The sequence below is a fragment of the Podarcis tiliguerta genome (genome assembly GCF_965153285.1).
Source record: "Podarcis tiliguerta genome assembly, chromosome: Z".
In the NCBI taxonomy this organism is placed as follows: Eukaryota; Metazoa; Chordata; class Lepidosauria; order Squamata; family Lacertidae; genus Podarcis; species Podarcis tiliguerta.
The window spans coordinates 10211027-10229453 of record NC_139553.1 but is presented as its reverse complement, the minus strand read 5'-3'; the positions used below and the strand labels follow the sequence as shown (position 1 = coordinate 10229453).

At 44.4% G+C, this 18427-nt stretch overlaps 1 protein-coding gene across 3 annotated transcripts in view; it reads right to left on the bottom strand.

Moving 5' to 3' along the window:
- Positions 1-18427, bottom strand: part of GSN (gelsolin) — a 68910-nt gene that overhangs the window by 5242 nt on the left and 45241 nt on the right. For all 3 annotated transcript variants that reach the window (XM_083423059.1, XM_083423058.1, XM_083423057.1), the window contains 11 exons: positions 18123-18324; positions 16492-16646; positions 13475-13636; positions 11718-11867; positions 9465-9554; positions 8404-8536; positions 6883-6971; positions 5487-5702; positions 3924-4057; positions 2278-2368; positions 885-1055 (listed from right to left, as the gene is read on the bottom strand). In XM_083423059.1, the coding sequence (XP_083279185.1) occupies positions 885-1055; positions 2278-2368; positions 3924-4057; positions 5487-5702; positions 6883-6971; positions 8404-8536; positions 9465-9554; positions 11718-11867; positions 13475-13636; positions 16492-16646; positions 18123-18315 (1584 nt within the window). In that variant the 5' untranslated portion in view covers positions 18316-18324. The remainder of the gene's footprint in view (positions 1-884; positions 1056-2277; positions 2369-3923; positions 4058-5486; positions 5703-6882; positions 6972-8403; positions 8537-9464; positions 9555-11717; positions 11868-13474; positions 13637-16491; positions 16647-18122; positions 18325-18427) is intronic.

The window sequence follows — 18427 nt, the reverse complement described above, 5'->3', positions numbered from 1 at the left end:
TGGGATGTGAGAGTGGAATTACAGTGGTACCTCTGGATACAAACGGGATCTGTTCCGGATCCCCGTTCGCATCCTGAAGCGAATGCAACCCGTGTCTGCGGGTCACGATTCGCCGCTTCCGCGCATGACATCATTTTGACCGTCTGCACGTGCACAAGCAGTGAAACGCGCTCCGTTACTTCCAGGTTGCTGCAGAGTGCAACCCAAAAGCACTCAACCTGAAGCATATTTAACCCGAGGTATGACTGTATTCCAGAACGTAAGTGAAGGTAGTCACAAAATTCCATTGGAATAATTTAGCCATAGGCAATACAATGCCCAAATGCTCTTCCTAAAGCAGACTTAGCTTTGAGAAATTAAAGCTGAACATTTGGGCATGGTGTGTCAAGTATCCCAAAAATGGAAGTCACCGTGGTTCATTTTTCCAGCAGAAACCCAAGGCTGCCCGCTCATTTTTCAAACTCCATCTTGTCAACACTGCCATTCGCTCCAATTAAAAACCACGTATATTCTTCACAATATTTTTTTTTATTGCACACACATACTTGCACAGAACTCACACTGTGCAATGGTTTTGTAGTCTTTTGTGAGCAACAGCTCTTGTGCATGCTTATTTTGCTCAGATTGCAAATAGTGTAAACCAGTTTTCCTGGGCTGAACACACACCTGTTCCAAGAACAGCAGGTTGGATTTAGGTGGCTGCCTGCTTTGGAACAGGATTCCACATCAATGGAACCCCAAATTTTATTTAGATAGAATTTGACAGCAACACTAGTTAAGAAAGCAGCTGGTGAAAAAAGAACAACTGACTATGAGAAGGTCCCAAAAGTAAGGCCTTGCTATGAAGCGTGTCCATGATCAACAGGTATCAACAGGTCACTTACCTCCACAGCTCTGGTAGTGCCAGACGTGCTAGACCGGACTTGGAAGAGCCTTGTGGACGCAGGACTTGTCTGACCTCCCTCTCTGGAGGTGCCACCTTGGTACACAATCAGAGGTTTCCCACCGAACAAGCTCATGAGATGAGGCGGTTCTTTGCCCTGGACCACTCGTTTCTATCACAAAAGAGGCCATGGTCACTCCACAGAGGAAGAAAACACCTGAGGGCTCAAGCTCTGTCATGCATCAACCTACCATCAGAATGCCTGCAATGTGCAGCTACCATGGAAACAGACCAGAGGATCCACAGAGCATACAAAACTATTGAGGGCGGTGAATCTGCAGGAGGAGTGAAAAGCTAGCAAATCATCTGCCATTTAACCAAACAGCCAGCTAACTGGACATTAAGGGCCCTCCAGACATTCTCCTGATTCTGCATTCATGTTTATTTGTGCTTGCGATGGTATCTGGGGAGTTACACGTGACTCCACTTTCAGTACTATTTGTACCTGTGAAGCTTTCGGGGCAGACATACTGATTAATTTAATCAGTGTGTGCCCTATAACTTTATGCGGGAATCTTGTAACTTTTTATACCACAAATATTCTGGTTTATTTTTTCTCCTGCTTTTGTTGCACAACAGTGCCCCTCCAGATGATAATGTGGAAACCTTGGGGAAGCATTGCAAAATAACTGAAAAAGTGGAACCAGTATAAATCCACCACTTATCCACTTTCTTTGTGTCAATTATATATTGCATAATGCACCTACAAAAAACCACTGGTCTAGATTACCCCCATCTCTTTTCTGTTTCTTGTGATCTCTCTAAACACTTTCCCCATATAATTTAATTATTGTCCATTTTCCTGATCTGGGCAGACAATTTTTATTGAAATATCTGCTCAACATTCAGGTTTCGTCTTATAGGTTGCCATATTTCACAAAGTGAAAAATCAGACACAAAACCTTTAGCTTTTAGCTACTTTTAAGAAAAATCGGCAAAAATGACACCGCCAACATGGGTTGCCATACGTCTGGATTTTCCCGGACATTTGGCTGATTTTTGCCTGGACACTGCTTCCATCTGTGATATTCCAGGTATGTCCAGGAAATTCCAGACGTATGGCAATCTTATATTGTTAGCACTCTCATTTGCTCTAATTAAAAGGTCTGGATTTTTTCACGTATGTTATACTTTGCACTACATGAAAGCAGTCTTAAAAGTAGTTCTGTAGTCTTAAAATCTCAATGATCACAGGTACATACTCATCATCTCTCGTAGTATGCTACAAGCTCTGGCATTAACAGATCTGTTTCGTTTCTTGTCCCCTTATTTCAGTTCAATCTAACTGAACCCATCTGTAGTTAAGCCACATGGGCTGGCCCAGATGGCAATACCTGCACTGCAGTGCCTCCCAGCTCCTCATCCAGTTGGACAGTAAGGAAAGCAGAGGTTGCGACTTCATCTTGGGTGGAATCAGCACCCTGCCTGAAAAAACAAAGGGCAAAAATATGAGTGTACACAGCATAATTGGGGAATCTTTTTCCTCTCAAGGGGTAGTCCTTTGGGGATTGCATGCAGCTCTTGTAGCTCTGTGAAGGGAATAGAGGTCTTCTAACCACTCTCAGTACCCTTAAAGACAACAGTTTTCAGGACTCTTTGGGGAAAGTCATGGCTATTCAGGTGATAGAACTCTATATTTATGGTGTGGATGTGGATCTAGAAATCAGGCCATTAGCACTATGGCTCTGGATCTATAGAACCAGCTCTGAATAGAATGGACAACCACCTAGCATTTTTGCTTTTAGTTGATGATTAAAAACTTACTGTTTAAAAATGGCTTTTTCTGAAAGCGACTTGGTCATTTTATATTATAAACACTATTTGTGTGATTTGATGCTTTCAATAACTTTTTGTTAAGGTTATGCATACATTTATTTGTTTTTGCTATATATGTAGGGTTTTTTTTATATTCCTCTTTTACACTGCTTTGGAAACATTTGTTGGAAACCGGTTTGGAGCTTTTTAGTTTAGAGAGTAAGGGGAGTAAGCAGTGACACAATAGACGTTATATAAAATAATTTTTTTCTCCCTCTCTCAAAACACCAGAAACTTATGAGCATCCAATGAAGCTTAATGTTGGAAGTTTCAGGAAATATAAAAGAAAGTAGTTCTCTGCACAATGCAAGTTCAGCTGTGGAACTTGTTCCCACAGTGATGGCTATCAACTTGGATGGCTTTTAAAAATGATGTGGGATAAGTCTATCAATGGCTACTAGCCATGATGGTTATTTTGTGCCTCCATGGGCAGAGGTTATGTGTTTCTGAATACTGGTTTCTGGAAGCTGAAGAAGGAGAGAGGACTCTTGTGCTCAGGTCCTGCTTGCAGGTTTCCTGCTGGGGCACCTGGTTGGCCATTTGTGAGAACAAGATGCTGGACTAGATGGGCTTTGACTTGATCCTGCAGGCTCTTCTTACGTTGTTATGAGTTAGGTAAAGGTAAAGGGACCCCTGACCATTAGGTCCAGTCGTGGCCGACTCTGGGGTTGCAGCACTCATCTCGCTTTATTGGCCGAGGGAGCCGGCGTACAGCTTCCGGGTCAGCGTGACTAAGCTGCTTCTGGCAAACCAGAGCAGCGCACGGAAACGCCATTTACCTTCCCGCTGGAGCAGTACCTATTTATCTACTTGCACTCGACGTGCTTTCGAACTGCTAGGTTGGCAGGAGCAGGGACCAAATGACGGGAGCACACCCCGCCACGGGGATTCGAACCGCCGACCTTTTGATCGGCAAGCCCTAGGCGCTGAGGCTTTTACCCACAGCACCACCCGCGTCCCACCCACTCTTATGAGTTAGAAAACCTTAAATCAGGTGTGGGGAAGCTTTGGTCCTCCAGATGTTACTGAGCTATAACTCCCATCAACCTTGGACATCAGCCATGTTTGCTGTGGCTGATGGGAGTTGTAGTTCAGCAACATCTGGAGGGCAAAAGTTGTCTTAATTTTTTTAAAAAAATACTAATAAGAAAAAAAGTTATCATACCAAGTGTAGATGATTTTGCCTTGTTTTCCACCATGTCTGTAATCATACAGGATGATATAGCTGTCCCCACCATAGAATTGTCCGTAATTTGAGGGACTCACTGGGACTTTGGCAGAACCTTCTATTCTCCAGATCTGAAGGGGGGGGGGGGAGAGAAGAGAAATGACATCCAAATCAGATAAATGGCAAACAGGAGACCATTGGTGGAATGAGTTCCAGCTTCTTGAAATAATAAACGAAGACATACAAATTATGTAAGTGAAAGGAGTAGGGAAAGCGAGAGACAGGTGTATGGGCAGGTATATTTGCACCACACATTTGAAGTGCATTTATAGCAATTTCAACAGTCATGGCTTCTCCCATCCCAAAATAATCTTGGGAACTGTAGTTTACTCCTCACAGAGATACGAATTATGGTTTCTGGGATTCTTTAAGGGAAGCCATGCGCTTTTAATGTAAGCTGTGGCCATGACTTAGAATGCTTTGAAAGTTGCCAACTTTGATGGATGGTTCAAATGGCAAACTCACGGCTTTAAAAGGAGATGAGGCAGATTAAGGGAGAAAAAAGGCTATTGATGGCTACTTATCAGAAATGGCAGTGATCTGCCTCCAGGATCAAGGCCGGTCCTTTAGGGCAAATGGGGCAGTGCCCCACCAGCCACAGTCTGCTCTCAGCCAGCCTCCACCTGCCTGGCTTTCAACTTACTAGTCCAGGGGGTGGCCCTGCTGCCTGCTTCCTTGTCCTTAGTTCCAGTGCTGCCCTTGTAGAACTCAGCAGGGAGGATGATGAAGGCAATGTTCAAATGAGGAGACTCTGCCTATCACTGGCTCTGGCGCCACCTACTGTGGGGCTCCCTGCCTTCTGTCCTCCCAGTCCCAAAGGACTCAAGCTACCACTGAAGACAGCATGTCTAGGAATTGCAGTGGATGGAGAACAGCCACAGGAGAGGCCAATGGAGACATCTTTAGGAGAGGTGGCTTTATTTACATATATACACAACGTGAGCACAGGATGGAGGGGCCCACAGAATTAACACCCCAACAGGTCTCAATTCCCTGTTAGGTTTCCAGCGAAGCCCCCAGTCAACAGCTTAGGTTCAGCACAGAGCAAAACATTGCTCTCTGTCTCCACTTCCAACATTAGCCAAAACTCACTCACACAACTCGTCACTTAGACAGCCTTCCTTGGTCAGTTTCTTCTTCCTCCTAGGATGACCATGGCCTCCAGCCAGGTGAGGTGGGAAAAGGCCAACCCATTTATCTCTATGGCATCCTCTTCAAGACTTCACAGCACTTAACTGGCCAGCCAAAGCCATTAACTTAACTTTTATGTATTCTACCCCACATACACAACATCAAAGATTTGGAAGGGACCTAAGGTATCATTCACACTGACCCCCCAAATCATAACAATACTCTCTTGTTGTTGTACTCACTGACTGCAGTACAATACACACTCAGCTTTTATCTTTCTTGCTCGGAGTCCTGAGCTGCCAAATGCTGGATAGATCCTTTTGCCTAATAGAGTGACGATTTTGCATAACCACCATCTCCCCCACTTACCTGTTTGTTTCCAGTGCCGTCATCTTCCATGCCATGCTGAGCTGCCATTGTTGGGGAGGTGTGTAGTGTGGCAGCATCGAAAGGAATGTTGTCAATCTTGGCCACGTGAGAATTGATGTAGCCCACACCCATGCCCTCTGTCTGGTCCCTGTCACGCCAATTCTTGAAGAATTGCTTGAACAGAGGAGTCTCGCCACCGTCTGGAAGGACTTGGATCTGAAACAAAGAAAGTATCCTGAGATGGAATGGTCTCAGCTGAAGCCAAACTGGGACAGAATTGTATTTATTTAGTGTTCTTTTTTTAAAAAAGCTTTATTTATTCTTGACACTAGGCCTCAGTGCAGTTCTCTAGCTATTGAGCCACATAGGCTCAATTTAGACAGCATGGCAAACCGTCGTTTGAGGTTCCAGATGTACCCAAAGCAAACCATGGTTTAACCTTGTTAGTCGTCTTTTGTATTCTGTCATCTCAACCCTTAGGTTCTTAACTTCACTCCCTTTACTTACCAGCAATCTATGTGGTGATCGAACTATGACAATGTAAACATCACCGCAAACCAGGGTTAGTACAAAAGCATTGAAAGTCAAATTCAAACCATAGTTTCACATTCTGGCTTACTGGACAATCGCAATTCATGGTTTGTCAACTGAAGAAATCAACCAAAACTCAACAAACCTTCCTTAAGCCTGGTGTGAGAACCAACCATCCCATTTCAGCCCTCCCACATCTTGCTTTGAATTGAACCTTGTGTGTTTTCTGCAACATCTCTTTTTCCCACTTACCTTCCATGAATCCTAACCTCATTCCTTAACTTGGGTGGGGAACCAGATGCTAGTGGACTACAACTCCCAGAATGTCTGCCCACTGACTATGCTGACTATTGGCAGGGGTGGTGTGTCCCATTTTGTCACTTCAAGTACAAAATGGAAAATGGGGAAAATGGAAAGTGCCACCCTGCTCTGCTGCATCATGTGCCCCATCACCTCTTCAGCTGGCACTGCTGTTGTGCCCCCCCCCACCAGCACTGCCTCTGTGCCACTTCCACTGCTGATTTCCATCACTATCTCACGAGATGTTGTCAAAATCCTGTGAGATGACTCGCACTCTTTGAGATCTCATGAGATTTTAGTAAGATCTTGTGAGATATCACTGGAAATCGGCACTGCTGCTGGTGCCACTTCTCCACCACTGACTGGGGTGGCGGTGAATGGTGTGCCTGTAGGAGTGCCGCCTCAGGGGCTTTTGCTACCTGAGGCAGTTGCTTCACCCCACCTCAAGGGTGAGCTGGCCCTGGCTATTGGAGCTGATGGGAGCTGAAACACCTGGAGGACCACAGGTTCCTCATCCCTGCTATAACAGAAGGAAGTCTATGGATAACTTTTCTTGTATCCTTACCTGTGTGTGTCGGGGATAACCCATCTTGGTGATGAATTCTGCAGCGGTTTTCAAGGCAGCCTTCCTTTCCTCAGCATTGGCATTTTTACCTTCAAGTTAGCAACAGGAGTGAGTGAAGATAGATATATTAAAAGAGAATATAAAATTTGCTACCAGATGGAGTGATTTTTAAAGGGGAAGGGTTTTAGAAGTCCTTCATGTGGACATTTTGTGCTTCAGGCACAAATTCAAGTATGTGAGACAGAACATATTTCTGAGGCAAAAAAAAATCAATCATATGAGGCAGAATGTATTTCTGATGTCAAAGAAATAAACAAGTGTCTGACGTTTAGAAGACATCTGAAGGCAGCCCTGTTTAGGGAAGGTTTTAACGACTGATGTTTTAATGTATTTTTAATCTTTTGTTGGAAGCCACCCGGAGTGGCTGGGGAAACCCAGCCAGATGGGCGGGGTATAAAATAATAATAATAATAATAATAATAATAATAATAATAATAATAGATAAAATTTAAATACATGAAGACATTTTGAGGCCTGCAGCAAAAAAATATGTGTGTGCATGCACACAAACCATGGTGGGGAAATTTATAAGCAACAAATGAAATAACTATTTGCCATCTTTTAATTATACCTTCAAATCTTGTCTAGTGGCAAGGCCTTATGCTGTTCCACACACCCTCACCAATTTCTCCCCTCAAGTTAGATGTGACAATACATTTAAATTTGCTGCCAAAAATGGCATTTAGTATGTTTCTTCAAAAAGAAAAGTGGGATAATTTTTTTAAAATAAACCTGAACAAACAAACAAACAGCACCCTCCACAATCCCTCAATGTAACATCAAGTTAGAGAAGAGCATAAAGTAATATTATCAGGTGGTGTGCTTCTTGGTACACCAGGAATTAGGAACTTTTGGCCCTCCAGATGTTTGACTCCAACCTCCATCAGCCATGCCAACTGAGACTGATGGGAGCTGGAGTTCAATGACATCTGGAAGACCACAGATTCCCCAAATCTGTTGTACACTCATTCTTTTGTTTACAGTGGGTGTCTTTATGTGTATTTAATGCTGCCTATTAACCCCTATAGAAAATTCACACCCCTACAACAAAACAATAAGGCACACTCTCCATAGAAATTGAGAACCCACCCCTGATTCCACAGCTGCATGTATTTCACTAGCACACACAAAGAAAATACATTTAAAGCACAATGATGGCACTTTAAACATTCATGGTCTCCCTTCAAAGCAGCTGTAGTTTGTTAAGGTTGTTGAGAGTTGTTAGACAACACCTATTCCCCTCAGAGAGCTACAATTCATGGGAAGAGGAGTTGGTTCTTAAACCAGCTCTGGGAATTGTAGCTCTCTGAGGTGAATAGGGGTCACCTAACAGCTCCTACAGTTCCCAACACACTTTGGGAAGCCGCAACAGTTTAACGTGTTATAACAGCACTTTTAAGTGTGTAGTGTGAACATGGCCTGTGTCAGCCATATGACTTTTGTATATCTCTCTCCTTTTACCTTTCCAGACAAAGATTTTGCCATCAGTGCCATGGTCAAGAATGAAGCAATCATCCGAGCTCAGGGCTGATTGAGAGAATGGATTCTCATCAGCCACCAGAGAGACTGCCATATTCCCTGCGCCGTTGGATACCTGTAACAGTACAGCAGAACAGATTGTTATTCTTGGGGTGTGTCCAGCATTAGTCCTACTCAGAGTAGACCAGCCATAATTAATGGGCATGACTAACTTAGGTCCGTTAATTGAAATGGGTCTACTCTGATTGAAATTCAGTTTGATACAAACCTATTGTTGCATTAATGACATGTGGCAGAATACATCCGCCCACTAAAAAACCCCAAAAGCAGTCTGAAGAGGCCCTCTAGCCAGCTACCACATTTCATCTCCACTGTCCTCTCTCAGAAATAGTGCCACTTCTCTCCTTTTCACGGCTCAAATCTCCTCCTCCACAAATGTGTTGGCTTAACCCCAGTCAGCCAACCCTGATTAAAACAAAGCTTAAGTACATTTAGCTCTCAGCACCCTGAACAAACCACATTTCCCAGGATTCTTTGTGGGGAGCAATGGCTGTTAAAAGTGATAGTGCTTTAAATGTACGGTGTAAATGTGGCCTTCTAGTCTCCTGGAAGAATGCACGTCCAGCTGACTGGAACCCTAAACAACTAAACGGCACAGTATAAACTCTTTCACATACCCCCAACACTTCTGTTAAGGGATGAGGATATTCTGCAACATTTTGCTGCAGGTTCCACTTATCTTAATATTTTTGGTTATACAGTACTCCATTGGACAGGTTTCTATTGCAAAAGCAAAACGAAAAAATAAAATAAAATGTAAGTTCAGCTTATCGGGTGGGTTGGCATTCATGGCGTTGACACTGTTCCCGCCATGCACTCTAACCAAAGTCAATCACTGACAGGCAAAGCTGAAACAGCTCTTTGTTCTCCCTGGGAGATAAAAAGCACCCCCCCAAAAAAATACTGCTTTGAGTGCTGTCTCTCTCCACTGTTTCATAGGGCTCCCTCCCTCTGGCTCACTGGCCATCTGGATCTTGTTATACCTTGTACAGCTTAGCCAGCCTTCGGTTGGTTGCGTCAGCTGCACCGTCATCAGTAGTGCCTGCTGGCAGGGTGGGCTTGGGTCCCAGGACCTGAAAAGCAAACACGCAAAAAATTATTAATAATAATATATAAAAGTTTCTAGAGGAGTGTATGCTGACTAAACAGGCTCTCTGCTCGCCAGATGCTTTAACTGAAGAAATAAACAGGATCCCACATGGAAAAATAATCATTTACTCTCTTTTTTTAACCCTGATTTATGCCTGTTGCACAAGAGGATAGTTATGGAAAATGGAGAGGACAGGAAGGCGAAGCCAAATTCAAAACCTTATGGAAATTGACCAGTGAAAAGGGCATGGCTTTGATATTGGTGGCTGGTCCATTAGGGCAAATGGGGCATTGCCCTACCAACTGAAGTCTGCCCTTAGCCAGCACCCTGCCTACTGGCCTTCATGTTAGCAAACAGTCCAGGGAGTGGTACTGGTTGCAAGTTCCCTCCTTAAGTCGCAATGTTGCCCCAGTACAGGTATGTCCAGCCAGTAGATGGCAATCTACTGGTACACCCCTGGCTGATCCTGGTAGGTCATGTGACCCTTATCGATTTGGGGATTACTGTATTTTTTGCTCTATAAGACTCACTTTTTCCCTCCTAAAAAGTAAGGGGAAATGTGTGTGCGTCTTATGGAGCGAATGCAGGCTGCGCAGCTATCCCAGAAGCCAGAACAGCAAGAGGGATCGTTCCTTTTGCTGCGCAGCAATCCCTCTTGTTGTTCTGGCTTCTGAGATTCAGAATATTTTTTTTCTTGTTTTCCTCCTCCAAAAACTAGGTGCGTCTTATGGTCTGGTGCATCTTATAGAGCGAAAAATACGGTAAATAAAGTTTGCTAAGAGTTAACAAATAAAAGCTGAAGAACTCTGGGCAACCTTACCTCCAAAAAGCTCAACAAACAACTTTGGGATCCACAACTCTGGGCAATCCACCCACCCCACGCATACAGGCTCCTCCTTGCTCCTCCTCCCGCCAATGACAATGGGTAGATCACTGCCAGTTTTTTTATACTGGGAGTAGATCGCAGTCTCTTGGGAGTTGGTCATGCCTGCCCTAGTGGAACTCAGCAGGGAGGAGGATGGGGGCGTAGGTGCATTTACTCCAACATTTTGTTCTCACAGTGGCCAACCAGATAACCACAAGCAGGATTGTTTACCTCCCTCCTCTCTGGTGACCTGGAAACTACAACTAATCCAGAATGCGGCAGGTAGACTGGTGACTGGGAGCAGCCACTGAGACCACATAACACCGGTCTTGAAAGACCTACACTGGCTGCCAGTACATTTCCGAGCACAATTCAAAGTGTTGGTGCTGACCTTTAAAGCCCGAAACGGCCTCGGTCCTGTATACCTGAAGGAGTGTCTCTACCTCCATCGTTCTGCCCGGACACTGAGGTCCAGCCCCGAGGGCCTTCTGGCGGTTCCCTCCCTGTGAGAAGCCAAGTTACTGGGAACCAGGCAGAGGGCCTTCTCGGTAGTGGCCCCCGCCCTGTGGTACGCCCTCCCATCAGATGTCAAAGAGAAAAACAACTACCAGACTTTTAGAAGACATCTGAAGGCAGCCCTGTTTAGGGAAGCTTTTAATGTTCAACAGATTATTGTATTTTAATATTCTGTTGGAAGCCACCCAGAGTGGCTGGGGAAACCCAGCCAGATGGGTGGGGCATAAATAATAAATTGTTGTTGTTATACAAATTCAGAATTCAAACCTCTCCTACAGTATCCCGGTGCAGTTTTACTGAATGTGCAAGGGGTTGGTGGGAGGAGGCAGCTCTTACACACTCATCATCAACTGGGCTCTGAAGCTTTCATGTTTCGATTAACAACAACATGCTGAAACGGTACCTGTGTGAATGTAGCAACACTGCCCCATTTTCTCTCACCCACCACATTTGGTGAAGAGCACTGATATTCAGAAGAGGCTGGATTTTAATCTGTAGGATCCTCAACTGGACTTCCACACGGGAGACTGGGAAATTAACAGAATGCCCTGTCCCTCTGCTGATGCAAGCAAATAGGCAGAAACGGCAACTGCATTTAAGTTCCCTGCAAAATCTAGTCATGGATTCTCTGCAAAACATGTAAGTTGACCCCCATAGTTACTCAGAAGTAAGTTTCCCTGTGTTAGGCTTACTCCCAAGTAACTGCATATAGGATTGCAGCTGAGTAGCACGTATGGATTTGTGAGAAAGTAAATAGACCAGGACCTGAAGCATCTCTTCCCGCTCAGCACCGTCATCTATGACATAGACCCTTGCGCGTCCACTTCTCTCGTTATCCCGGATCCCCTTGGCGACTTGGGTGGCCTTCAGCTTTTCAAACCTGTTACTTTGTGAGCCGCACCACTGATGAATATTCTGCAGGGCACAGAAAGAAGGAGGTTAAAGAGGCAAATACTATGACTATATAGCAGGAAGCGGGAGTCAGATTTCTTATGATGCAAAGAAGTGACCTTGTACTCACAAACCATTAGACCGTGGTTAATGTAAACCATGGTTTAATGAACTGCAGTTAAAACTGAGGCACCTGGCAGCTGATCACTTAACACATAACAGTTGAAAACACCAATGAGAACATGAAACAATACTAAGCTATAATTAATGTTGACCACAGAGCCTAGGGCTTGCTGATCGGAAGGTGAGCAGTTTGAATCCCTGCGACGGGGTGAGCTCCCATTGCTCAGTCCCAGCTCCTGCCCACCTAGCAGTTCAAAAGCACATCAAGTGCAAGTAGATAAATAGGTACCGCTCCAGCGGGAAGGTAAATGGCGTTTCTGTGTGCTGCTCTGGTTCGCCAGAAGCGGCTTAGTCATGCTGGCCACATGATCCGGAAGCTGTCTGCAAACAAATGCCGGGACCCTCAGCCTATAGAGCGAGATGAGCGCGCAACCCCAGAGTCGTCCGCGACTGGACCTGTCAGGGGGTACCTTTACCTTTTTAAGGTTTATAAACTAAGGTTTATGAATGAGCAATCATAGCTAACAAATCACAGTTCACACATAACTCTATATAAATCATAGTTTAGTGTTATGTGCAAACCAGATCACAGCCTAAATAAGGTAATGATTGGATTATTGACAACACCTATATGCTACTTCTCCACAGTTCAAAGTAGCTTCCACAAAATCATCAATATAACAAAATAACAAAATAATTTAATAATTTATTTGAGGGGGCCAGACCAGTTGTGTCCACTTTAAGCCTGTGCCTGCCCTCAAACTGGGAGTGTGTCACAGACAAAGCTAGCTTCAGGCTGGAGCTGAGCACTTTGTACAATCAGCTAGGAAAATGTGCTTGCTTGGCAGGACACATTCGTATCAGGCCTGGACTAACAGCATGTTATTACCTCCTACAAGGCTTTTCATGCCCCATAACAAAGGGGACCAGCACAGAACCAAGGGAAACTCAAAAAAATGTCATGCTCTGGTTCAGAGATGCATAGGGATGGTGGAAAAACTAGATCCAGTTCACATTTAAAGATGAATCTACTTAATTTGTAATTTCTGAAAAAATGTGTGAACCGGAATACAACTATCCTACAAAATTCACTCTTCTCCGAATTTTGCAGTGCAGTTTTCCAGACATGTAACATACAAAAAAAAAAAAAAAAAAAAAGCATATTCTGAGGTAAAGTGTGTATAAAAATGCACATATTGATGAAAGTAAGAAACAAGAATGCATTATGTATGGGAAAACTGCTTTGAAAAAATGTGTATATTAGAATTTTTCAATAAAATGCTAATTAAAATGTTCAAGAGACTTTAAAAAAACAAAAACAAATACAAACCGATGTTGAGTTGTGGAAAACTGAAATTAAGACTAGCAAAAATGTAATAAACTGAGCAAAACTGAAATTGACAGATTTAGCTATTCCAATCTAAGGAAAACGAATAAGTTTTGTTTGTTTGTTTGTTTAAGAAAACAGAACAAATTCCAGTTACTCTCAGGGCTTGCAAGAAACGCACCTGGCCCAGATCCAAGATGAAGCAATCACCGGTGTTGAAGCTGTCCCAGGTGACGGGCACCTCTGTAGCACGCACAGTTCGCCTTCCTTTGACCTGAAGGAGTCTCTGAACAGTCACTTCATTGGGAACCACATGGCGGAAGCCAGAAGCCACACCACCAGCCTAGAAGAACAAAGAAACAATTTGACTGGCCATCCACCAAGCTGAACACCTTGCTTGGGTCTACCTGGGTATCAGACAGATTATCATCACAATGAGAAAGCTGTCCCTAGCAGCTGAGTGAGAGTTGCTGCAGACAACCTATTCACTAAGAATTTATCCTGAAATGAAGAGATTTGTTTATATCCCGCTTGGACTACTGCAATGCGCTCTACGTGGGGCTACCTTTGAAGGTGACCCAGAAACTGCAATTAATCCAGAATGCGGCACCTAGACTGGTGACTGGGAGTAGCCGCCGGGACCACATAATACCAGTCCTGGAGATCTGCATTGGCTCCCAGTATGTTTCCGAGTGTTGGTGCTGACCTTGAAAGCCCTAAACGATCTCGGTCCTGTATACCTGAAGGAGTGTCTCCACCCCCATCTTTCAGCCCGGACACTGAGGTCCAGCGCCGAGGGCCTTCTGGCGGTTCCCTCAATGCAAGAAGTGAGGTTACAGGGAACCAGACAGAGGGCCTTCTTGGTAGTGGCGCCCGCCCTGCGGAACGCCCTCCCTTCAGATGTGAAGGAAATAAGCAGCTATCTTCTTTTTAAAAGACATCTGGAGGCAGCCCTGCTTAGGGAAGTTTTTAATATTTAATGCTGTTTTGTTTTTAACACTTGATTGGAAGCCGCCCAGAGTGGCTGGGGAGACTCAGCCAGATGGGCGGGGTATAAATAATAAATTATTATTATTATTATCTCATCTTTATTAAGTGTTTGTTCTAAGTTCTTTGAAGGAGTTATATGTCAATGAGCATTCATCCTTATTTGCTTGCATGGTGGTTATACATCATCCCATTTAAACATTCATTCCATACCTTTCAGTGCATTTCCCTGTCACTTTGTCTGGCTTTATACTGTCCCTATTTCAAAGGAGAAATTCAACTGCATGCTGGAACTTCAGGTTTGCACAATTAAAGTAGATCAAAGTGTTCTGTCACCCTAGCACAGTGTTTTTCAAGCATGGGTCTCCAGCTGTTGTTGAACTACCAACTCCATGCTAGATAGGAATGATGGGAACTGTAGTCCGACAACAAACAGCTAAAGACTCAAGTATGAGAAACACTGCCCTGCAAAACAAATACAAGGAATTTCAATTTTTATAGCATGGGAAATGTTGAGGAAATGCTAACATGCACAGGGGAAAGTGTTGGGTGAATGCAAGCTTCATGGGAAAATTAAGCACCCACAAGCAAATCAGAATGGATGTTCTTTGCCATGTAGAATTCGGATATAAACCAGGTATAATTTAATATTGCTTGTGCAAGCAAATCAAGAAGAATGCTCAAGAAACAGGTCCTCTGGAGGAGCCCATTCCTAATTGCAAAAATAAAAATAAAAACCATTTTCTTTTTCATAGTGGACATATAGCTCCAGAGCACCACTGCACTTTAATTCCCTAAATTTCCTTGATATGCACTTGATTCCCTCCTACAAAATCCTGTCAGTCTGGAGGAACCTCAAATGTACCTCTTTATCTATTTATCATTTCCTTCTATAATTGCTGCATTTATTCTGGGAGAAATGGTCACTGTGGCTTGAAAAGTCTGCACTGCATGCCCTTTTTGTTCTTCGTAAGCTTACACAACAGCTGTGCCCTTGTCATTGTCTGGTGGAGTTTTGGGGTCAGGCCTGAGTATTTTAAAAATTCCCTGTTTACAGGGAAATGTAAATGAAGAGGATGAGCTGTGATCTTTTTGTGATTGCCTTAGCAAGAGTTTTGCAAGGTGAGAGGAGGAGGATAGCAGATAGCTGAGAAGGGTAGTGTGTCAATTCACACACACCCTAAGACAGGGGTCAGCCAGCTTTTCCAGCAGGGGGCCAGTCCACTGTCCCTCAGACCTTGTCGGGGGCAGGACTATATTTTTTGGGGGGAAATGAATGAATTCCTATGCCCCACAAATAACCCAGAAATGCATTTTAAATAAAAGCACACACTCTACTCATGTCAAAACACTAGGCAGGACTCTCAAATAACCCGGAGATGCATTTTAAATAAAAGGACACATCCTACTCATGTAAAAACATGCTGATTCCTAGACCATCCATGGGCTGGATTTATAAGGCGACTGGGCCGGATCCAGTCCTCGAGCCTTGGTTTGTCTACCTGTGCCCTAGGTTGTTGTTCATGCAATTCAACTACAGTGGTACCTCAGGTTACATACACTTCAGGTTACAGCCTCCACTAACCCAGAAATAGTGCTTCAGGTTAAGAACTTTGCTTCAGGATGAGAAGAGAAATTGTGCTCCGGCGGCGTGGCGGCAGCAGCGGGAGGCCCCATTAGCTAAAGTGGTGCTTCAGGTTAAGAACAGTTTCAGGTTAAGAACAGACCTCCAGAACGAATTAAGTTCTTAACCCGAGGTACCACTGTACAATTTAGCCATCTAAAACAGCCTGATCAAGTGGAGATGGCACAACCGGAGATTTTTTGTTTGCTTGCTTGCTCTCCCCCCACCCCATGAAACTGACAGACAAAAACCAATAGTCAAAACAAGGATAAAACCCCCAAAATACGGAACTATTTATACAAAACAGATCCAATTGTTGAGCAAGCGGAAATTCTTACTAGTAGAATAGTGCCCGTAGATCTCCTGTACTTTGGGAGACTTAACGCAGGCAGGTCTGAAGCTCCAACAATTCCACAATTTAGGGGAATATTAAGGAGTAATGGAAGCTCTATGATTCCAAGGATTGGCTCATCAAAAAATCACCTGGTTTGAATTTATATTCCTGGATGGCAGGCAGTCCAGAAATGCTTTTGCTAATGAGGTTCAGATGTACTACCAAGCAAGGAACTGAACTTGTATACACCCACCTTGTATTTGATGCCTGATTTGAAGTACCCTGTGAAAGTGGACGATTCATGCCCTTGTACCTCCCGGTGCTGAATTGCCTTCCCACCAAGGTAATCGTCCAGCTGCACTGTGAAAATGGCAGCGGATCCACTCTCGTCCTGGCTGCATTGGTCCCCTAGGAATCAGAAAAGGAGAGAAAAGAGAGAAGCATGCCTATTGAGAAATAAACTCCACAAAGTTCAATAGGGGTTACTCCTAGGTTAAGCCTTAATCTTGAATATATCAATCTTGAAGTGGCATCTTCACTGCTTTGGTTTATTGTCAGTAAACAAACAACAGTGAACTATGCAGCACTTTTGAAAAGGAAGAATATAAGAAGAGCCCACTGGATACAGCGGTACCTTGGGTTAAAAACACCTTGGGTTACAAACACCTCAGGTTACAGATTCTGCTAACCCGGAAGTAGTACCTCGGGTTAAGAACTTTACCTCAGGATGAGAACAGAAATCATGCAGCGGCGGCGGCACGGTGGCAGTGGGAGGCCCCATTAGCTAAAGTGGTACCTTAGGTTAAGAGTGGTTTCAGGTTAAGAGCAGACCTCCGGAACGAATTAAGTTCGTAACCAGAGGTACCACTGTATATGGCCCATGGCCCAACTATTCAGTGGCCACCCAGACAGACGCCTGCGGTAGCCCCTCACGGAGGACCTGAGCACAAGAGCAACCTCCCCTCATGTGGTTTCAACTAACTGGTGTCCAGCAACTGGTATTCAGAAGAGGTGGAGGCAGAGCATATCTATTATGGCTAGCACTCACTGATAGCCATATTATTGCAATGAGGTGAATTAATAATAATAATAATAATAATTTATTCATCTATATTAGAAACATGGGAAGTTGCCTTATTCTGAGTCAAACAGTTGCCTCAACTAGCTCACTGATCAATAGCGGCTTTCCAGGATCTCGGCAGAGGACGTTCTCAGCCCTACCTAGAGATGCCACAGATTGAAACTGGGGGCTTCTGCATGCAAGGCAGATTCTCTGCCACTGAACTACATCCCTTCCCCCAAAGCAATTTCATGGCAGCAAATTTACAATTATACAATAAAAACAATAAAACAAGTTTTTGAAAATGCAGAAAGCAACCAGAGATAGGTTTAAAATCATGGAATGGTAGCAATGGTAGGAGGGACGCAGGTGGCGCTGTTGGTTAAACCACAGAGCCTAGGACTTGCCGATCAGAAGGTCAGCGGTTCGAATCCCCGCGATGGGGTGAGCTCCCGTTGCTCGGTCCCTGCTCCTGCCAACCTAGCAGTTCGAAAGCACGTCAAAGTGCAAGTAGATAAATAGGTACCGCTCTGGCAGGAAGGTAAACGGCATTTCCGTGCGCTGCTCTGGTTCGCCAGAAGCGGCTTAGTCATGCTGGCCACATGACCCGGAAGCTGTACGCCAGCTCCCTCGGCCAATAAAGCGAGATGAGCGCCGCAACCCTAGAGTCGTCCGCGACTGGACCTAATGGTCAGGAGTCCCTTTACCTTTACCTTTACCTAGCAATGGTAGGGATAGGAAGTGAAAGGCTTCCTGTACTGATTTCTCAACAAGTCTTCACCCTGAGCCACCTGCGGGGTCCCTGCACAAAACCCCAACCTTACCTAGCCAGAAATGAAGGTCATACTGCAGGTTCCCATTGCGCTGTCGAATGGTGTTGAGGATGACGTAGGCATCTCCGGTGAAGAAATCCCCATAAAGATTTCTGGGCACTGGGACCAGGTCAAACTTCTCGATTCTCCAGATTTGAAGACCAGGCTCCTTCCCGGCTTTCAAGAACTCTGCGTGTTCCACCATGCTGATGGGCTAAGAGAGAAGGAAATAATTTGCAAAAATAAAAACGAAATAAATGACTCAGTTCAGTCTGGGCAGCACAAAGAAGGCTTTGTTCAACTGCATCATATCCCTG